This window comes from Bufo gargarizans, chromosome 4 (genome assembly GCF_014858855.1).
Source record: "Bufo gargarizans isolate SCDJY-AF-19 chromosome 4, ASM1485885v1, whole genome shotgun sequence".
Classification (NCBI taxonomy): Eukaryota; Metazoa; Chordata; class Amphibia; order Anura; family Bufonidae; genus Bufo; species Bufo gargarizans.
In genome coordinates, this window is record NC_058083.1 from 180,145,074 (window position 1) to 180,168,893 (window position 23,820).

At 42.2% G+C, this 23,820-nt stretch overlaps 1 protein-coding gene across 8 annotated transcripts in view; it reads left to right on the forward strand.

The window, feature by feature from the left end:
• TNIK (TRAF2 and NCK interacting kinase) overlaps positions 1-23,820 on the forward strand; it is a 313,379-nt gene that overhangs the window by 116,746 nt on the left and 172,813 nt on the right. For all 8 annotated transcript variants that reach the window (XM_044288827.1, XM_044288829.1, XM_044288832.1 and 5 more), the window contains exon 3: positions 20,219-20,275. In XM_044288827.1, the coding sequence (XP_044144762.1) occupies positions 20,219-20,275 (57 nt within the window). The remainder of the gene's footprint in view (positions 1-20,218; positions 20,276-23,820) is intronic.

Sequence of the window (23,820 nt, forward strand, 5' to 3'; positions counted from 1 at the left end):
AGGTAATGCCCATCGAGTATGAAAATGGCAAAAACATATACAGTGGGTGATCTGTGATGTAGCGAGCACCGAGTGACTACTACACTCCTCCTCGTGGGTTGTAAATACAAGAAATACACTTTTGCAACCCTCCCTCGCAGTTAAATAAGATATTTAATATTGATTGTGAAGAGCGGAGCATAATTTCCAGTAACACAAGCTGGTTAATCGCCGTGGTGAGATATTTATAACAAATAAAGGAGTTAAATATATCTTCAGGCCCACACTAAATGATTTGGTTACTCGGTAAAGAAAATAGTAAAATCAAAATTGGAACGATCATTGTGCAATTCACAGGGAAAAAATGTGTCAGCAAAGCAGTAAATACAGTTTACTTTTATGTCTCTTAGCACTCATCTTTTAAGTAATATTCAGGTAATAATTACTGAGGAGGTTACAGGAAGAGATGCTGGCGACTAATCTAGCAGACATGAGAAACCAAACTATAACTTGCTGAAAAATAATTGCATATTGGTAAACCAAAAAACCAAACAAACAAAATCTTCATCACTGTGCTTTGCTAGTTATAGTGTGAACATTTTATTACATTTGCAGGAGAGCAGCAAGCCAACCCAAATACATAAATCCCATTAAACGTATTTATTATATTTATAGTCGTAGTAAAATTTTCTAGAGTGAAAAAAACAAAGCATTATTTCAATAAAGCCTATTGTGTGGGAAAAAATACAACGGGCTCTAGAAAACTCTGTGTCCAACTATGCCATTACTCTGCCACCTGGATGTCACCACTTTTCTCCCGGGTATGCCATCACTGTCCCCTGGGTCTACCAACTCTCTGTCCCCTGCATACTATCACCGGCCACTGTCCTGTATGCCCATTCTGCAAAATATTCTGTAGGCTCTAGAAAACTCTTTATTTATTTCATTTTTCCTGAAACATTAATGTACAAAATGGAGAAGCTTTGCAGGATGATAATCCTGCCAGTGCAAGAGACAAGGACCATCTTCTACGTGTTGCTTGATAGTACTATGTATGTATTTTTTATGGATTTATGTTATTGTTTTACTCCTCCATATATATTATACTGACTGTATCCAAACATTGATCTCCAGATAGTGATAGACTCCTTGGGACTCACTTCTTAAAGAAGGAGAAACAAGACAAACCTTCATCCACGCCGGGATCGTCAGCTACTCAATACCCTTCTAGCAACCCACTCTGTACCCACATTAATGAAGTCCAGTAGTCAATATGCCTTTTACTATAGTGGGGGAGTAGAGGGCGAAGATGGATATTGGACTCCTGTCTATGGAAAACTGTGTACTTTGTCCATAGCAACCAATCAGAGCTCAGCTTTCATTTCTTAAACTGTTGTGCTGTGATTGCTTGCTGTGGGCAGCTAACAGTTTTTCTTTTATTCAGTTTTGATAAATCGGCTCCAATAAATACAGTCTGAATTTAAAGCACCTTTATTAGAATAGTTCATGCAGGGAGATAAATGACAGGCTGAGAAGTCGTGCTTCAGCAGTTACATTTAGCACTATATATTCCTACTTCAACCTACTGCTGATTGGCTGAAGTGGTTAAACTAGTTGACTGCTGCAGTCATTCAGAGAAGAAGTGAGTCGTTGGCAACATGGCTTGTCTTTTATATATCCGTATAATAATGTTCCTTCTGTTTCTTTTGAATCCACATGTTGGGTCGCGTGCCGGGAGCAGGTAAGTATTAAATGCCGTGTTGAGGATACCCCTTTAAGCTTTGTCAGGTTGGCAGTAAATGGCCATTTTCAGTACTCTACAAAGTTAATCGATTGAAGTTTATTGATTCAAGTCAGGGCTTTGGCTGGGCCAGTCAAGGACATACAGAGTTGTCCCTAAGCCACTCCTGTGTTGTCTTGGCTGTGTGCTTAGGGTCATTGTCTTAAGTAAACCTTCAGCCCAGGCAGAGGGCCAGAACACTCTGGATCAGGTTTTCATTAAGAATATGTCTGCACTTTACTTAAGTTTTCTCTCAACTCTGACCAGTTTGCCTGTCTCGGCTGCTGAAAAAGACCCCCACAGCATATTGCTGCCACCACCATACATCACTGTAGGAATTGTAGGTATTGGGCAGTGCATGGTTTCCTCCAAACATGACACTTAGAATTGAGGTCAACAAGTTTGATCTTGATATCATCAGACCAGAGAATCTAGTTTCTCATGGTCTGTGAGTCCTTAGGTGTTTTTTTTTTTTTGCAAATGTTCATATGTCTTTTACTCAGGAAAGTCTTCTTTCTGACCACTCTGCCATAAAGCCCAAATTGGTGGAATGCTATAGTGATGGTTCACCTTTTGTAAGATTCTCCCATCTACACTCAGGATCTTTGGAGGTCAGCCAGAGTGACCATCAGGTTCTTGGTCACACAACTTACCAAGGGCCCTTTCCCCTAAGCACTTTTGCAGGGCTGCCAGGTCTAGGAAGAGTCCTCTTGGAAACATTTAGTGGAGCAGACATTTTTTGTCTGCTTCTCCAGATCTGTGCCGCCGCACAATTTTTGTTAGGTTCATTAGCCGAAGGCTAAATTGTTCCCGTTTATGGTCTTTATTTAAAACATAACGTTTATTCTATGTTTCTATTAACTATATTAAAAGTGTAAGAAGCAACTCTAAAGAAAAGACACTTTAAAAATAAAACATGGAAAAAAGGAAAACTGCACTTGTGAATGGGACCTTGGTCTTTCTGTAAGTTCCTAAAATGGTCTTTTAAATCCTGGCAGAAAATGGATCTTTTAGGCTGTAGGCATCATGGCTTCTCCTCATATTGGAAGCCACGACACTGTGGCAGGTCTGTGACTAATTAGCAACTTTTTACTGACAGAATTCTAGCGCAGAGGAAAAGGCTTTTTGCAGTATACTCTTTTAGATTGCAGTTTAAAACGTGAATGATATTACACTAAATGTGGTTGATAGTTTTTGTGTTACTTAATGTAGTGATTTACTTTTCTGTTGCTTTGACAGTTTGGGGTTGTGGCTACTGTACAGTAATTTACTAATATCTATGAATAAAATGGACCTGGGGTGAGCATTGCATTGCTTTGTATAGCAAAAGATTACAGAAGTAATTTGAAAATGGCACACTAAAAAGCTAAGCTACAAATCTGTTGACAGAAAATGTATTGTAAAACAATTGTGCATTGAGAATTTGGAGTACATGGTGGTGCTATTTTACCATGGGGTGGTCTCTGTGATGCAACATGCCATCATACTTAGGCTACTTTCACACTAGCGTTCGGGCGGATCCGTTCTGAACGGATCCGCTCATAATAATGCAGACGGAGGCTCCGTTCAGAACGGATCCGTCTGCATTAAAATGGCAAAAAAAAAGCTAAGTGTGAAAATAGCCTCGGACGGATCCGTCCAGACTTTCAATGTAAAGTCAATGGGGGACGGATCCGCTTGAAGATTGAGCCACATTGTGGCATCTTCAAACGGATCCGTCCCCATTGACTTACATTGTAAGTCTGGACGGATCCGCACGGATCCGCACGCCTCCGCACGGCCAGGCGGACACCCGAACGCTGCAAGCAGCGTTCAGCTGTCCGCCTGTCCGTGCGGAGGCGAGCGGAGCGGAGGCTGAATGCCGCCAGACTGATGCAGTCTGAGCGGATCCGCTCCATTCAGACTGCATCAGGGCTGGACGGCTGCGTTCGGGTCCGCTCGTGAGCCCCTTCAAACGGAGCTCACGAGCGGACCGACCCGAACGCTAGTGTGAAAGTAGCCTTACTTGCACATGCTTGTCTCTGTGACAGTGTGTACAATATTGGTGTGCCTCTCATAGCAAATTGTGAAAATCATGCAACAAATTTATGTCTTGTCTATGGTCACATGCAAGCCCATTATTGTGTATAGTGCGAAGTGGATGTAAAGGTCAAAATATAGCATGACTGCATGTAAACTTTAAAATGTCAATCCCCTTTAAGCTCCACACCCCTCCCACCATACCTGTAGGAAGGAAGCATACCTACCTGCTCCCTGCTGCTCAGTTCCACCTCCCTCGATCCCTGACTGTCTTCACTACTCTTTGGTTGTTGCATGTGAACTTCCACCATGAACGGGGTCACATCAGCCTCTGCAGTCAATGATTGGCATCAGCGGTAATGTGTCCCTAAGTAGCTCTTGACCCAGCAGAGATATGCCACTTGAGGAGACCAGTAATTGTCTGCAGCAACACACGTGACCCCATCCATGGTAGAACTTTACATGTGGGGACTGAAGACAGCTAGAGACCCAGGGAGACAGAAATGAATGTCAGGATGCAGATAAGTATGCTTCCCTATATACACTCGCCTAAAGAATTATTAGGAACACCTGTTCTATTTCTCATTAATGCGATTATCTAGTCAACCAATCACATGGCAGTTGCTTCAATGCATGTAGGGTTATGGTCCTGGACAAGACAATCTCCTGAACGCCAACACTGAATGTCAGAATGGGAAAGAAAGGTGGGCTACAACAGCAGAAGACCCCACCGGGTACCACTCATCTCCACTACAAATAGGAAAAAGAGGCTACAATTTGCACAAGCTCACCAAAATTGGACTGTTGAAGACTGGAAAATGTTGCCTGGTCTGATGAGTCTCGATTTCTGTTGAGACATTCAAATGGTAGAGTCCGAATTTGGCGTAAACAGAATGAGAACATGTATCCTATCCATCATGCCTTGTTACCACTGTTCAGGCTGGTGGTGTAATGGTGTGGGGGATGTTTTCTGGGCACACTTTAGCCCCCTTAGTGCCAATTGCCCATTGTTTAAATGCCACGGGCGACCTGAGCATTGTTTCTGACCATGTTCATCCCTTCATGACCACCATGTACCCATCCTCTGATGGCTACTTCCAGCAGGATAATGCACCATGTCACAAAGCTCGAATCATTTCAAATTGGTTTCTTGAACCTGACAATGAGTTCACTATACTAAAATGGCCCCCACAGTCACCAGATCTCAACCCAATAGAGCATCTTTGGGATGTAGTGGAACGGGAGCTTCGTGCCCTGGATGGGCATCCCTCAAATCTCCATCAACTGCAAAATGCTATCCTATCAATATGGGCCAACATTTCTAAAGAATGCTATCAGCACCTTGTTGAATCAATGCCACGTAGAATTAAGGCAGTTCTGAAGGCAAAAGGGGTCCAACACCGTATTAGTATGGTGTTCCTAATAATTCTTTAGGTGAGTGTAGGTATGGCTGGGAGAGGATGGCATGGAGCTATACCACGAGCGGACACCCACCATGGCCTCAAACTGCATCTTCACTCAGCTTTAAGTCTGCGCCAAAGTTCTTGTGGCGTAAACCACCTTGTAAAAATCTCCCCCTTAGTCATTATGGCAGGTGCAAGTGCCTGCGATCTGCACCTTTTCCCTACAGGATTCCCCCGACCAATGTGCAGCTCTCTCTAATCATTTTCATGGTAGTTCCAAAAATTGTAGTAGTACAGAATTGGCCAGATATAAAGTGATATTGTGGACCATGCATGATTAGAAGACATATTGACTTCCAATAAATTTAGCCCCATCTTTCATGAATTTATGGCAGGAACTTTTTCTTAGACTCTGAACTGTCCTAAAAGGATAGGGATGATCTAAATGTATAAATCCTGCAATGCAACATATGGTGGTGCTATAGTGGTTAAAGATAACTGGCACAATACCAGGCAAAGTCCTTATTGAAATGATCATCTCATTGCAACTCACAAACACAAATGAGATCTGAAAATGCTGCAATAGCAAGAGGATTGCTTGAATCAATCAGCCTAAAAGCGGTATCAAAAGCATATTAGTAGAGAGAGTGGCCTCGTCTGACATTGTCTCTAGTGATCATTCTGTACAGTGACATGATTAATAGGACGTCAGTGCTTCAACATGATGGAGTGATTTTCTAGTGTCAGGTATAATGCAATTCAATCTCACACTTGAGTGATTTTAATCATAACCAAAACCTTCATATAAGATTAATCTTTTATATATTTTATATACAATTTAACAGGAAACTTTTTGGCATTTGTGTATTTTTCTTCTTTTGCATTACCATTTGACTTCAAATCTATTCATGGTAATCAGTCTGCATTTTACTTGAAAAATTAATCAAAATTTCTGACCTGTCTAAAATTGAATATTTACATTTTTATAACTTTTAGATAATGGCTATATGCGATGGAAACTTCCAACCTCATTAGGACCCCAGTCTGTATTAGGCTCCTTTCACACCTGCGTTCTGGTGTCCGCTCGTGAGCTCCGTTTGAAGGGGCTCACAAGCGGCCCTGAACGCAGCCGTCTGGCCCTAATGCATTCTCAGTGGAGGCGGATCCACTGAGAATGCATCCGCCTGCCAGCGCTCAGCCTCCGCTCCGCTCAGTGAGCAGACACCTGAACGCTGCAAGCAGCGTTCGGGTGTCCGCCTGGCCGTGCGGAGGCGAGCGGATCCGTTCCGACTTATAATGGAAGTCAATGGGGACGGATCCGCTTGAAGATGACACCATATGGCTCAATCTTCAAGCGGATCCGTCCCCCATTGACTTTCAATGTAAAGTCTGAACGGATCCGCTCAGGTTACTTTCACACTTTTTTCAAAGTTATAATGCAGACAGATCCGTTCTGAACGGAGCCACCGTCTGCATTAATATGAGCGGATCCGTTCAGAACGGATCCGATCGAACGCTAGTGTGAAAGTAGCCTAACAGTACATTGAAAGAGCCTGCGTGTTGCAGGGTCTGTCGATCTTTCAGTCTGCTGGTGCAATGGGAACTTGCAGCCCCCGTTCCTAGGGAGCGCATTAGTAGATCTGGTAAAACTCTGCCTGCCACGTATTTTGCTATCCTTTATTCTGGATACACCTTCTTATCCAAGTTATGTAGAAATACACCTTTTGAAATATGTTTGCCAGGTCACAAGGACCAGACCACTATTGAATTCCATTCTTTAGTGTTGCAGTAAAAATAAACATACTTCTGAGCTGTGCAGCAAGACCATAGTGTAAATAGCACCAGCACCTGAGCACTGAAATAGAAAGTCTAGGAAAAAAAGAAAAAATATCAAGATAGAGCACTCCCTTGGGTAGAAGGGGAGTAACCACTATCAAACTCCAACTTACGAACTCCCATACATGTATGTAAATGTTAGATATCTACCAAGAAGACCTTGAAGATTAAGACGTTTATGTGTCAGCCATCAGTGGAAAAAATCAGGAGTGGGTAATAAAAAGATAGAAAATATAAAGATATGACTTCCATTTTTAAATTCACTCCTAGTTGTAGCTTCCAAAACCGCACGAGGTACCCTAATGGAGTAATTCCAGACAATGATTAGAACATCACAGGTAAAATTGATGAAAGCAATGCCAATAAAGCAGCACTGAAGTCAGTGTTTTTCAGCTTTTTTCTTAATGGGAATGTCAAATTTTGGACATACCTTCTGCAATGCATTTTGATGGTATACCTCTCCCCTGTGCAAGACTGCCAACTTCTCCATACTCTGATACAGAGGCATTGGTCTCTTAACCATGGGTGGTTTCTTATGCATTAAATAATGATGTTGGTGGTTGACATTGGAGTCTGAATAACTCAGGTTTTCTGAACAACCGCCCATTTCTACAGGCTTTACCTGTCCAGGCTTTATGCAGACATTTAGAGCAGGGTATAGGTTAGAACGCTTTAATAATAGGAAGCATATCTGTCCCTTATGCAAATATGCTTTAGCCCAACTCTTTGTGGTCCTGTTTCTGTACTTATGTGTACTCTGGTATATGAGTCTTTGTAGTGCATTTCCGATATCAAGCAGTTGCCACCATTTGTACTGTCACACAGACACAAGCAAGATGGGACAGCTGAACATCACTTACCATGACGTAAAAACAAGAACACAAAAAACTACATTGACCTTACCGGTTCAGAGTTTAATTTAACATCCTTTTAAGTGGTGTGTACGGCTATAGACAAATCAGTGAAAGTGTTCTGCATCAATTACTGGTAGAATGCCCACAGGCGGCTCCCCGCAGATTAATGTGCTTCACAAGTTGTTCAGCCAAATATAGTTGTACATACCCTTCACTCATGCTGCTTCTTGTTAAATATCGTTACACAGGAAACTATATTGAGATGATAAAAGCAACAAGGTATGATTATGTTATCTTTGTACGGATGTTTTATCAGTCGAAACACGTTGCAAAGAGAAAAAAATGAAACCTCCCTAATGAGTTTATTTTTTTCCTTGTAAAGATAATTATGATTAATAAAATGGTATTCTCGTTTTGCCCTAATGTTCAGAAGAAACTTGCTCTTTGATTCTACTATTGTTTGAGATGCACTTTCTTTTCTAAAATTATTTAAACTGGTAAATCATGCTCTTCTGTACAGATTTTTGGTTCCTGGGATTAAGGGGCAGTTTTATTGATGTCTGATATGGACCCTAGTGTTGAGCAAGGCAAGCTTCGTATGCTTTATCCAAAGTCGCTTTGTTCAAAACTTCAGAATAATACTGTACGGAGATTTGTCTACGTACAGTATTAGAATGTATGGGCTCCAATGAGGCGTGACTTTGTTGAATAACTTCGGTAGTTGATTTTTAAAGGGGAAAACCACTTTAAAACAGAACTCTGCTTCGTTTCTGACTAGAACCTCTGATCAGAAGCAGAGTTCGGTTTCAAGTTTTAAAGTGGTTTTCCACTTTTATAAAAATCACTTACCAAAGTTACTCAAATAAAGTCACGCGTGACTTTGTGAATAACCAACTTCAGCTCATCGGAGCCCATACATTCTAATGCTATACGGAGACAAATCTCCATACAGTATTATTCTGAAGTTTTGAACAAAGTGACTTCGGATGAAGCATCCAAAACTCTCTTTGCTCAACACTAATGGAACCAGATGTATCAGAAGTCTGTGCTTTACCTCCCAAAGCTCCCCAACAACATCTCATCCAGTCAACCAGTAGCCTGTTCTGTATTGATGAAGACATCGAGCACTGTACTCATCTATGTCTTGCAGTCCTGTAGAGTTAAATTGAGCAGCAACGGACATGCTTGACCACTACTCTTGTAAATAGGGGAACAGGGGACCCCATTATAGAGATGGGTGAGACCACATGATCAGACACTTATCTCCTCTGCACAGGGCATCTACAAGTAAAGTCTTGTTCATGGCAAACTCCATCTAAATCATTGTTTAGGATTTTACAAGGATAGGCCTCAGGATAGGCCATCAATGTCTGACCGACAGGGTCTGAAATCCCGCACACCCACCGGCTAGCTGTTTCAGAGTAGTGTAGCACTGTTCCTATTCACGTCAGTGGAAGCAGTGCTGAAGTAACCAGTTCCGTCCACTACACAGTGGATCTACAGTTGAATAAAACTCCAGTATCAAAGTAAAATCTCAAATCTGTATTTCTTCATGTTAAAATGGCATAAACCACTTAAGCGTTTGGACTTAAAAGGATTGTGCAAGATAAATTTTTTATTTTTTTGCAAAACCCCCCGCTCAGTTGGGCCTGCAAAGGAAAGATAACTTAGCTGCTTCTTGGCTCTAGCTCCCTGCTCTTTCTCCTGCATGCCTGTGATGTTCCACTGGGCTCCATCAATGTCAGCATCCGGTTTGACATCGCAGCAGCCAGTTGTCATCGCTGCATCTGTGTCCGGTAGACCTTATGTCATGACAAATGGTCACATGATGCAAGGGGAGATGGACCTCAGCACAACACCTGATTGGCTGTGGCATTGTCAAACCGGATGTTGACATCAATGAAGCCCATCGTAGCATTGCAGGCCTTCAGGCAAAGGAGCAGGGAGCCAGTTCCAGGATGCCAGTAAGTCATCTTACCTTTGTTGGTCTTGAACAACCCCTTTTAACAACATATTTACTCAAATACTACATAGTAATCAGAGCCATGTAGTTCAAGCACCATGTTCCTGGAGTTAGTGCAGAACAGCTGATTGGCGGGGTGTTGGACTCCTTTCAGTCAGATATTGCTGGCCTAACCTGAAATTAGGATTACAGCTGAGAAAGTGAGTACGGCGGCACTGCCTACACTGATTCACAGCCCAAAGTTGCAGGGATCCGATACTGTGGTGTGGGCGTGCTTCCCAGGCGGTGCTCAGCGTTGTAGAGGGAGAATCCACAATATATAATACAAGTAGAAAAAGAAACAAAGTTCGCAGCACTCACCGAAGCTGTGATTATGTTGCGGCTTTATTACACTTCGTAGAAAAAAGCGATACAAACATCGGATCCAGGGACAGACACACTGTGGCAAGTAGTAGCGGCTACGGCCGTTTCGCGCGGCAGGCACGCTTCTTCTGGCCGCTGTGAACGTCATGGCGCATATTTGCGCTTTATAAGGGACGGGCTAGACGCGGCCTGTACTATTGGCCACAGCTGTGCGCCGCGGATTAGTGACATTGCTTAAAAACATGTGAATCTGGAAAACGAGTGCCATGTCTCTTCCTGCGGTGTGCTACACACACTTCTGACCAGCTTATCCTTGAGGGTGCGGCACCTTCTAAATGTAAGGGTCTTTGGTTGGGAAAGATGTTCAAAGATGAGTCCCCTTTCAAAAGATCCCAATTGTCATGGATGAACATGAAATTAGGCCATCACATCTAAAAATTCTGGACAACGCCTTTAAGGAGGGAGTATTCCCATCCAATACTGGTGTAGCTTATCCACAGGATATGCTCTAAATATGTGGGTCCTACCGAATTTGAGAATGGAGATCCCCTGACCTGTGCCCCACCTGATGAGATAGCCACTGCATCCAGGTTGGGAAAGAATGAAGAGGCTGCACATGTGTAAGTGTAGCTTGTGCTGCTAGGATGTAATCGGAGCAATAGAGGCCCGAGAATATTATTTATGGTAATCATATATCATCTTGGATGTTTTTCAAAAATGCTAAAAATGCAGTAAAATGAATGTGCATTTTGAATAAATGTGGGCACACATCTGATGTTCTCTTCCACAGACTTTTCTCAAGGTTAATTTAGTCACCTAGAACTGAATTTTAAACCTATTCAGCTATAAATCTCGGAGCTGTCATCATTTTGAGTGTACGGCAATTGAAACCGCCGTTCATGCTTCTAATTAACTTCAAATGTTTCTCAAACTCTTTATGATACAAAGGCAATTCGGCAGCAATTGTGGAATATCAAAGCAACTGCAGGAAATATATTTTACACAAATTAATTGAAAATAGAACGGCATTTTATCTCATATATTTTATATAAATTGATTTTCTAGAAATGAGGTTGGTTGTTGCCGATGAGAGGGAATGAAAAACATATCCTAAAGTAACAGCAATACAAAATCTAATGTGAATATCATATTGGGTAAATTGTCATTTGTTTGCCTATATGAAGTAAAAAGCCAGCTATTATCATTTGTCACAGTACTAAGGCAGCAGTTTTGAAGGCTGCATTAGTACCCACTAGCTAAAGTGTACATCCAGACATACTGTCCCAGCAGATCTGATATCACACAAGGAGAGATTCAACTTTTCCCTGCATGGTTTAGTTGCCGAAACAATTTTACAATGCCCAGCAAGTATCATACATGCATCCTATTGTAATGAATAGGCTGTCATATGGCTGCACTGGCAACTGTATTGCCCAGTGTACGATTTCCGCTTTGGTGGGAAAGCATGCCTGGAGTTAGACCTTAAAGGGCTTGTTCCAAGTATAAAGGTTATCTACTATCCATAACTAACTAATCACTGGAGCTCCAACCACTGGGACCCCCATCAGTCATGAGAATGGTAGTCCCATTTTTCTGTACTGATGGAGCAGCAGGTTGAGCTTGTGCCCTGCCAGTCCTCCGTCCAGTCTCTGTGGGACAGCTGGAAGAAGCTGAGAGCTTTACTCCGCTGTCTCTGGTAGTCCCATAGAGAATGAGTGGAACGCCAGCACACAACCTTGGATAGCTGTGGATAGGGAATAACTTTAATACTAGGCACTACCCTTTCAACTAGAAGTCAGGTAATTAGGAGGCATGAATTGGCACCACAAATTGCACCATTTCTGGCCTTCAGCCTAATAACTTTGGCTTAGGATATTTTCACACTAGCACTAAAATTGTCTGACAGGCTGTTCTGGTAGAGAAATAGCATGCCAAAGTTTATCGCATCCGGCATAGCCGGGAACTGCCAGAGCACGGCCAGGCCCCATTAGCTATAATGAGACCTAGCAGGGATCCTGCCTGTTTCCGGCATTAGTGCCACGTTTTGGCTGGGCAAATATTGCTGCAAGCAGCACTAATACCGGAAACAGGCCGGATAACTGCCAAGTCTATGGGCTTCGGAGGGGAAAGGTAGTATGTGACAAAACTCAGCATGCAGTTGTGTCTCAGGCAGCTATGTTAATGATTATAGGTGTGGTCTGCCACAAGAGCGTCTTCTTGCGCTGCCCTATAAAAAAAAAAGGCTCTCATAGGCTATTTTTGGGTAGTGTACCTCTTGGTGAGAGCTCATTTACTGGTACTCATGCCTGGTTGACAGACTTTGCAAAGGGACACATCATTGAACTGAGAGAAGCAGGTTGCTCAATTTGAAGAACTGCCCGCCATCTAGGCTTTGGCATCCCACAAGTGTGTAGGATCTGCAGGCCTAGCTGCAACATCTGTGGGCAAATATGCCACAGGATACCATACAGAACCTGTAGGACTCCAAGTCCAACCATATCTCATCTTGTATCCAGACTAGAGTAGGCCCAGCAGGGTACTACAGCCTCCTTTCAATTCTACAGTTTTTCCATATATAACTTATCCTTTGCTCTAATATTGTAATCATTTACATATATCATTACACTCACACATAGAAATTTTCATTTGATTCCTACAACTCATTTTTGGTGCGTTATCTTTGTTTGTGGTAGGTAGTGTAACAGAAAGACCCGCCTTTGATAGTGTAACTTAACGCTGCTTTCACATTGCAGTTTTAAAGATTATTTCTATTCAGTCTTCTGAAATTACATATTATTTTCTGTTATGTGATGTACTGCTGATTATTGGGATTTCACTGTATGCTAACAGTGCTCTGTATCCGGTACGTATTGCACTTGGTCTCCCGCAACTGAAATGTGCATTGGCAGATCTCAATGATACTGCCTGAGCTGTATCTCCTCTGCTATTGGTTGGGTAGGATTGAAAATTAAGGTCTTTGAGGCTTGCTGCGCCATGCTTGATGTGGGCAGCATGATGGGCAACATCCCTCCCATACTGATTGGGCAGTTAGCACAAATATACCCCTGCTGTGGAGCTGTAGCATGAGCGGCCCATAGCACGGATGGTTGTCTTTATCCAGAACAACGAAATTTCTGTTACTTTGGTGCTAATTGATTTGTTAAAACGCTTCATGCTGTTCATTTGCATATGAATAGTGACTTGATGAGGGTGGATTAGCTCAATAAACACGTATTTAACTCTTTCAGTATCGGGGACTAAAGGCCCTATTAATCCTGCAGATTAGGCAGGCGATTGTCGGGAGGGAAGCGTTCCTTCCTGGCAATCGCCTGCTCGCTAGCGATCTCCTCTTCAGCATGGGTAATGGCTAATGCCATCGCTCGTCCCCATACTGAATCATTGTTTGCCGATAGCAAAGTGCTATGTAACTATAGCCGATGAGCGAGCATTTTCTTTGTTCATTGGGTAATCGGCGACAGTGCTACACTGCCAGATCATCGCTAACAAGTGTTCATACGAACGCTTGCTAACAAGATCTTAGGGATTATCTGCCAGTGTAATACGGCCTGTTGGCAGTGTAGCATTTTATTGTACCATTTAGGTACCTCAAGCTGTAAGGGTTAAAATACATGCAGTCAATGATCTGAATATATTGCTTGTCTGGTGCGATGACTCGTCCAGATACGGACCCAGAAAAGACAAGAGACATGAGAATTTTTGAAATGGACTTTTGGATTAGAACTTTGCATTGTGCACAGTTATGAAATATTGAGCATTGTTCAGATGGGTCGTTTTCATTATCATTCACCTCAGCAACTTCATGATCATTATGAGCCAGCACTGAAGCATCCGTCAAACAACACCTGACATTTTTCAAGAACATTAGACGTCTTAAAAAAAAGGTCATATACTGGAAAAACAAAATGACAAATTGATATTCCATGTTAGTGCATGACAAATTGACAAGGCTACACAACTTCCATCCTCCCCTTCCCCCTACCCTAGAAAACAGAAGGAACAAGCTTAGAGGGGCTTGAAAACATGGCAGAAATGATGCTTACCCTTGCCGATCACCCACCACTACATGCTAGGAATGCTAGAAAGAGAAAAAAAATCAATGGCTGAGTTGGTTCATCATTTCTGGCGTGTGGAGCCGGGGCCAGGAAGTGGACAGCAGTATTGGACAGGCAGTGGTGGCGGATAGGTGAGCGTGAGTATGGCTTTTTTTTATATTTGACTGCCTGGGAGCCATATAAAAAATATGTAATACTGCTGGACAACCACTTTAAAATACAGTAGTTCAGACTGTGAGATATGCAGGCCTATGGCAGAATACTTGGGTGCATTAATGCGTTGGATTTATTTGGTTTTTGAGCTTTAGGCAAGGCTCTGTGGTAGCACAGAATTACCTACAAATCACAGCAGAATTCAGGTTCACACGTGACTGAACAGCTGTCGATTTGCCGTTGCAAATTTTCATGTGGCAAAACTGCATCCTTGTACAGTAAGGCCAGCTCACCTTGCAGATTAGGGTACTTTCACACTTGCGTTAAAGTTTTCCGGTATTGAGTTCCGTCCTAGTGGCTCAATACCGGAACAAAACGGATCAGTTTTATCCTATTGCACTCTGAATGGAGAGAAATCCGTTCAGTATGCATCAGGATGTCTTCAGTTCAGTCATGGTAGGGTTTTTGGATGGAGAAAATACCGCAGCATGCTGCAGTATATTCTCCGTCCAAAATTCCGGAACACTTGAATTATTTTCCATTGAAATGCATTAATGCCGGATCCGGCCCTAAGTGTTCCAGAAAAAACGGATCCGGTTTTGCGGTCTGCAAAAGTTAAATACCGAATCTCCTCTCTCCTCCGTGGAGGACCTCATAGGAAGTCCAGTGTCCAGATACATTGCTACTGTATTCACTTCTACCTACCCACAATTCATTGTGCCAGTATTATATGCATAGGCAGAGGAATGGGTGATGACTAGGGAACCACATGGCTCCGAATTATGTCTCGTTTTAAATATTAAAGCAAGGCTTCATTTCCACCCTCTAAAAGTAGACTAGTAGTAACATGTGCCTCCAGTACTTATATAACATCATACAAGAAATGGAAAATGCATAAATACATCTTTATTAAGTAAAAAGCACATAAATCCCCCCACGCATAAGGAGGGGCTACAGTGAGTTGATGGTTGCAAATATATATAGCAGAAATACTGGTAAACAATATACTGTATATTAGAAAGCCCAACATTGAGCAAGAACCTACTATAGTTGAATACTCTAAAATACTAATACAGAAAAGAAAAAGCCAAATAACGACCACACAGGCTGCCCTCGCCCCAACGCCGTTTCGCAGTCGCTTCCTTCAGGTCTCCGAGTCGCTCACTATATATACCTGTATTGGCCAATCATAAAGTACTATCACATGTGGAGATATTTAATATAATCAAGTCATACCCAATGCTGGCGAGCCAGATGGAGGCTACTTCATTCAGGAAGGCATCGGAGGTGGGTGGTGTGACCTACTCGCTATGGCCCCCTGCTTATTTGTGGGTGGATTTGTGTTATGTACTTTTTACTGGTCAATAATAAAGACTTATTTATGACTTTCCATTCTGTGTATATTGTAATCTATATTGGAGGTTTGAGTAGTCGTCTAACACCTACAGATATGTTTTTAGCCATAGTATCATAATAATATAATGCACAAACCTCTTTGAACTCTATATATTCATTGCTGTGGTTTACTACACTGTTGAAAGAGCTGATCGGGGGATTTATCAGAACTAGTGCAAAGGAAAAGTGGTTCTTGTGCCCTCAGCAACTAATCAAGTTACTGTGTTCAGGTACAAAAGGTAGAATCAGTTTTTCTCCGCATTTCCTTCGAACTAGTATTTATCAATCACTTTTTTAATGATTCTGACATGAATTCGGCGGTGTTCACATAGGTAATGGTTTCCTTTTATAATGGAAGCCACAACATGCTTACACATCCTTGGAACGACATACACCATAAGCGTCAACCTGATAGTGGGGTCTGGCATGTGCCAGCAAGGTGTTCCTCTTACTGATGGTAAAAATAGAAAATCTGAAGGAATCTGCAGTCGAAGCCTCTGATCCAGATGTGAACAAAACCTTATTAAATGTCATTTAAAAGCGAGCCTGACATGTCTTGTTTACTTTGGAGGGATTAAAAATGTTGGTGCATCTCTTCTTAGAACTCTCTGTTCTGCTGCTCTATTGGTCCTCCCACCGTCCTGGACATGGACAACTCAGTGTTACCATTGCTCTTGGCAGTGGAGCATGGACCTACACGCTCTAGCAATGTCCAATGCTGACGGGGGGAGTAGTAATGCTCAGTTTTCATTTTATTCATTACAGAGGAATTGCACAACACAGTGCTTTAAAACGTAATAGTCTAATGTTATTTCAAGGGTCATAGAAGCATTTACTGAGGCAGACATCGGGAGAGCTGAAAGGTTCTCTCACCCTTCGTCTTTTGTGAACTAATATTCTTACATCTTATTCACACAAAATACGAGCTAGATCTATGAGTCCATATTAATGGATAGTCTGCTCACATGTACCAATCGAAGCTGGAAAGCACAAGTTCTTGGCAGATGAAGTCAGAATTGTTTTCCACATCATTTCTTTCCAAATGATGGGAAGGGCTTTGTTAATGTTAGCACTTCATATGTGAGCCAGATCCCATTTTAAAAGACATCCCGTACACGAGCTTTGGAAAGCTGCCACAATAAATTCGTGGATGAAGAAACACATATGGGCAAGTATCGCCTGGTTCACAATAAATTAATTGGCCAAAGAGTGAAACTTGCCTATCTTCACAACAAAACCTCTTTCTGTTACTTTAATACATGAAAACTTTTTAATGCTGTTTGTCTTAAAAGATCAGCTGTAACCATAGCAAGGAAACTGGGATATGGCACAGACCTACCTGCTGGTTAGCCTTTTGATGGCCTAGAAACCTGATAAGTCTTAGTGGTAAGCAGGTCAGCCGATTCTTGTGGTAGTTCTGGACTGTATAATCACCACATTGCAGATCAGTAATTCTCAGAATTTAGCATGCTGAACCGATTGATGAATCCTTACCTGTTCATGTAGAAGTTAGCCATGTAGACTAATATTAGAGAGACCTGTACAGTATCTTCTCACCAATCTTCCATGTGATTATAAATTGGGGTTTATGTCCTGCATGGCACCAGGCAGTTGGTGGTATAAGTGTGCGTGCCAGCGTTGGAAATGTGCACTATGAGAATCAATATTAATTTGGACGTAAAACCTACTTGAAGCATAAGCAAGTTTATGCACCCCCCACTATTATCTCCCTTCACCTGTTTCAGGTGATACTGGAACCCAGTATGAGAAACCCTCTATGCTAAATATGTGGTTATCTGGTTACTACAAACTATACTCACCCTTCTCTTGCTTCGGAGGACCTGGCAGACCAGTTGCATGGATGGCGAATTGATTCATCTCCCTTTGTAACGTCACTGAAGGGCCTCCAACCTTGAAGAAAACCTTCCATGCAGTGGTGCCAGACATTCTGTTTGCCTTGTAATATTTGACTCTGCAATTTCTTTGTTGCATTGCGCTGCCAGTAAAGTTAACAAGCAGTCTAATGTATTCATGAAATGCAGGCTAATTCCTCCACCACTGATTGATAGCTTTTTCCGATTACTGTGTATAGGGAGAAAGCTGTCCATAGAGTTAGCGCCAAATACATGAAACTCCTCATACACAGCACTGGCAGTGCACTGCAAGTATTAAACATTGAGTTTAGCTAGAATACACACACTGGAAACGGCGTGCCTTACATTACTGCATTCTGGGCAGCATAAATGTCATGCCAGATTTCCTTTAACATGAAAAAGTTATAAAGATTATTACAATATTACTGACTGTTATTTTAGTCTTATGGAGAAGTCTATAAGGCTGTTTATCCAATGACGTTTATTTATAATACTGTATGTACTGTAATTTTAGACACATCTGTTATATTGAGTAGATTTGATTTCTAAGGCCGAGTTCACATCAGCATTCAGCCTTTCCGTTCCGTTTTTGAGCGGAAGATTTTTGAAGTGGGGACAAAGGTCTTGCATGCACGACTTTTGTCTTTGCTCCAAAAATCTTCCCCTGAGCAGAAATCTAACGGACCCCATTCTAGTCTTTGGGGTCCGTAGGCTCTGTTCGGCTCAGTTATTTGCCAAATCCGTCATTTCCATTCTTCTGCGCCTATATCGGAGCAGAAGAATGGAAAGGCTGAACGGTGATGTGAACTCAGCCTAACAGTGTATGTCTAAAGGGCACTTTCACACTAGTGTTAGAAGAATCCGGCAGGCAGTTCCATTGCTGGAACTGCCTGCTGGATCCGGAAATCCGTATGCAAACTGATGCAGATCCATCTGATAAATGCGTTGCAATACCGGATCCGTCTCTCCGGTGTCACCCAGAAAAACGGATCCAGTATTTATCTTTTTCACAGATTTAAAGGTCTTCCCCTGAGCGGAAATCTAACGGACTTCCCCTGAGCAGGAAACCGGATCCGTTTTTCCGGAACACTTGGTACCGGATCTGGCATTAATACATTTCAATGGAAAGTGTTCTGGAATTTTGGTTGGAGAAAATACCGCAGCATGATGCAGTATTTTCTCTGGCCAAATACCGTTAAAGGGACTGAACTGAAGACATCCTGATGCATACTGAACAGATGGCTTTCCGTTCAGAATACATTGGGATAAAACGGATGCGTTTTTTTTCTGGTATTGAGCCCCTATGACGGAACTCATTGCCGTAAAACTTTAACGCTAGTGGGAAAGTACCCTTTTGTATGCAGATGGTTTACATGCATTAAGATTAGTCACTTACTAATATAGCATATGTAGCCGAGATGCCTCTGTAAACCAGTTTCACAGTCACACAACTATGCTTCTAATGTTTATCTACTGATTGTGCGGTGTCCCGTACACCAAACACCAAGCAACTATTATCTTCACTGCTCTGGACCTCCCTCACCTATTCCTGTTTTTTGAGGGATTGTGGTTCACATGCTGGGCAGCATATTTTGCAGTGAGCAATAGAAAAGCTGTGACTGATAACAGAACTACCTTACAGATTGTAATAGTTCAATTTGCAGGCAACAGTAAATAGAGGCAATGTCTTGGAGAGGAATTACAGTAATTGTACTTCTGTTAATCTTGGTAATATCAGCCACAGCAAGCCCTTGAAGCATCAAAACAAATGTGCTTTACAGATCTGGGCAAGATAATGAAAACAAATAATAATTACTTTTAATCTATGATAGCGTTACTTGGTGAGTGTTCATATATGCCGTAGGTACTATTCTATAATTTTATTTGCTTGGAAAACCCCTTTGACTATTATTCTGGTATTTGATGAAGACTAGTCTACTGAGACTTATTTCATTTTAGCTGCAGCATAAAATGTCTGTCACTGTCTGTGTGTTCCGATAATTGGAATGTATCATCTCTTGTAGAGGGATCAGGGTAAATGAATTGACTGTATAAACTGTCAGCTTCATTTGACATTTTGGTGTGGTGCACATGCTAAATTCAGTATGTATGTGTTACATGGAACTGTATCAAGAGATCAATTTTATTGTAGAGGGTTAAAGAAAAAGTTTAATAGAAGAAGGTGTTTTGAACAGTAAGTTTTTATATTTTTTAATTTGTTGCAATCTGTGATTTAGGTAGAAAAGAAATGACCCTTACGCTGCTTATTCATGTAGAAAGCAACGGCTGACTCACTGATCTGTAAATGGCCTGCACTCAATTCCCTTTGTGTCAAAATGTCAACAAATCTGCTCATTTTCTGCAATGTAGCGAAGGCTAATCTATCACAGAAGTGGCTGAAACCTGCCTCTATGATGTAGAACTCACATAAATGTATTGCTTCAAAAAAGTGCTGCTTCAATCTACACTGCTTCTCTGCCTATAAAATCTGTATTTATATATATATATATATATTTTTTATTATAGGGTCGCCATGTTAAAACTGGGCAACTTGCGGCCATTAAGGTCATGGACGTCACAGGGGTAATGTATCTTTTATTTACCGTACTTCACTTCTGAAATAATAAAAAAAATTTAGTTTCATACGGGGTACTACATCTTAGCTGTGCAATTCAAAACAGTTGGTAATATTCGATTATATTAGAATTCATAATGGTAGTGATTAGGTCATTAAAGGTTTTTTTTCTGGGACTTACTGATGACCTATCCTCATGGTCATCAGTAAGTCCCAGAAAATCATTATCTGAATGCTGGGATTCTGACACCTGTTGATCAGCTGTTTAGAAAGAAAAGCAGAGGGAGAGCTGTGCTCATTGGTGGGACCGTTTTGACAGATAGGATCATCTGCATGGGTTACGCTCGGAGCATAACACCCGATTGTGCAGTGGATAGAGGTACCTGGTGCCGCCAAGCTTTTTCCCTCAAGGCACAGCATCCAGACAGAAAATGTAGAAGAAAATTCGGGTCAGCAGAGGCGCAACCAGGAAGGTCCAGGATCAGAGTTTCCCAGGAACAGAGAGCCTCCTGCTCAGAGGAAACTCTGATACTGGATCTTCCTGGTTGCGCCGCTGCTGACCCATAATTTTCTTCTACATAATCGGCTGTTTCGGGGAGCTGCTGGTGCAGGAAACTATACAATGGATGGACCAATATATGGCCAATCAGACCATAGTTGGTGTGTATAACATAAGAACTGTGTGTGATGATTGGTCAGTAAATCTGTCAGATAATCTGTTGGTGTAATACAGGCCTAAGTCCTGGAAAACCCCTTTTAATAATGAAAGGGTTAATTGGAAAATTCCTGATTGACGCACCAGTGTCCAGTGGTTTACTCCCCTCTAGCACTGTCTGTACCCCAATCACTGGTCCACCAGCCGGTTGGGAGGAGGCACACCATACTTGCTTACTCTTAATTAGTAACATCAGGGAGATTCTGAGAAGCAGGCTAATGTCCTTGAATGCACACAGTGTTTTACCATTTAAAGCAGAAGCTGAAGATTCATACTTACATGATCCATGCCGCAACAGTCCTCTGCGCTGCCTCTGGTGTGTCCATGTTCCAGTCCCCAGAGTGTTTACATCTGGCCACATGCTCTGCAGCAGCCAGAGATTGGCTTCAGCAGTGACATAACCACAAGCTGCTCGTCACCGCTGTAACCAGCCATTGTCTTCTGAAGAGCATGTGATAATACCAATGTTATGCCAGATGTAAATACTCAACATGAAGACCGCAACATGGAGGACCAGAGTGGTTGGGAGAAAGTAAGTATGAATCTATGGGTACTTCCTAAAATACCCTTATTTCTGGTTAACCCATTTAAATAGACCATTACCCAAATACCGCTAACCTAATGTGTTTGAATTACAAGTCAGAGCATTACAGCTTTACATACATACCCCAAATTTTATATAGACCCTAGACATAAACCCTCAAAGTCATACTCCATAAATAAAGAGCCCTGAGCTCCGACCAAATGCAGATTTCAAGCCGCAGCCCAAAAATTAGTCTTCAGACCAGAATATATACAAACCTCAGAACCTCTAAACTATAACAGTCCCCAGGTATGACCCCACTCTAAACAGAGACCCCTGACAATACTCCTACACTAATACAGATGCCATTCCAGACATGAACAAATATGGACCCTGTAAACTAATACAAATTCCAGTCCGGACCCCCTGAATACAGACCCAGATCAAACCTATAGATTAGTGTAGACCCCATACAACTGGACCCCCTACACTAATACAGATCATCAGAATTAAAGGGAACCTGACATCCAGATATTCAACATTTAACTATGCATTACCTTATTATTTCAAGTACATAGTTAAACGTTGAATATCTAGACCCTCATATATTTAACTATTCTCTGCATAGGTCATCAGTATCTGATTGGCGGGGGTCAGAGGTGTAACTTGAAGACCCTGGGCCCCAGTGCAAAATCTATAACAGAGCCCCCTAGCATGCACTTAATAATACTGGTGTCTTATGAGGCACAATGATCTTTGGGCCCCCTCAGGCTCCTGGGTCTGGTAGAGACTGCTGCTTCTGCACCCCCTATAGCTACGCCCCTGGCAGGGGTCCATCACCCAGGACTCCCACTGATCTGCTGTTTGAGAGGATACCAACGCTTTCAGAGGCCCTCTTAAACTTTCTCTAGGCCATGTGACATCACGTTCATCGGTCATATGGCCTAGGCGCAGCTCCGCCCTACTAAAGTGAATGGGGTTGAGCTGTGATACCAAGCACAACCACTATACAATGTACAGCGCTATGATTGGTGAGCAGAGAGAAGGTTGTGGCGCTCCTGTGAGCATCGGTGCCTTCTCAAGCAGCTGAACTTGGGTGTCGGCCCCCCACTGATCAGATACTGATTACCTATCCTGCAGGATAGGTAATCAGTTAAAAAATCCCAGAAAACCCCTTTAATGACATTTCACAGTCTGAAGTAAAGTCTCTCTACATTTACTCAAACTTTTCTGTAGCTTTGAACTGTTCAAAGTTACCAAAATGGAGTTTTGAGTTTGATTTGCTGTCCAATGGCTTAAAGGTACTACTTAGAATGAGGCTATAGACAGTGCTGTTGACAGTAGTTGGATGTTCCACCTAAACCTTGACATGTTATCTTTCCCTTGCTGTATCTGGATAGCCTCTAGTTAAGGTCATGCACATGTTCCAAAATAAATATATTAACACGGAACGTTCCATAGAAGCATTGTTACTGTGCGAGAACCAGGGAGGTATGTGCGGAGATGTAATCATGTCCTGTGTGTGGAGGACAACACTCTGTCAGGAATGCTACTCTACATTGTTAGAAGATGTTTTCTCTTTTACATCTCGTGTTTGCCAGAGAAATGATGGGGGAATGTATTTAGAATGGCATTTCATACGCCAGTCTGTGCCCCAAATTTATTAGGAGACACACACTCATCAATAAATCATTATGGGATGTCCTTGTGCCAGAAAGTGGAATCTGCACCTGCATAATTTGTTGTGACAGAATCTGGTGCAAGTTGTAGTAAATCTGTTGATCCTTTAGAGGCCCCGCCGTCCCACTAAACTCCACCGGGTTTTTATAACGCCCCACCCATTTTTCTTGACACTTTTAAAAAGCAGAGAAAGACTAAAAAGTTGCACATTTCAGGGCAAATATCATGTGCGCCAAAATTTGCCAATATTTTGTTGCATAAAAATGCACAAATGGCTTAATTAATTATCCCAATGCCAATTAAAGGAGTTTTCCGGGAATTTGATACCGATTATCTATCCTCAGGATAGTATATAGTATTCACCGGTCGGCACTGCAATGGAATGTCGCGGTGGTGCACGTGTCCGTGTGCTGGCGTCCTTAGGATTTGTCATCAGTATCTGATCGGTGGGGTTTTGACACCGGGGAGCATCGCTGACCAGCTGTTGGAGAAGGCACTGGCGCACCTGGGAGCGCTGCGGCCTTCTTGCAGCATACCAAGCACAGCGCTGTACATTGTATAGCAGCTGTGCTTGGTATCGCACTCAGCCCTATTGAAGTAAATGGGGGTGACTGTGATGCCAAGCACAGCTGCTA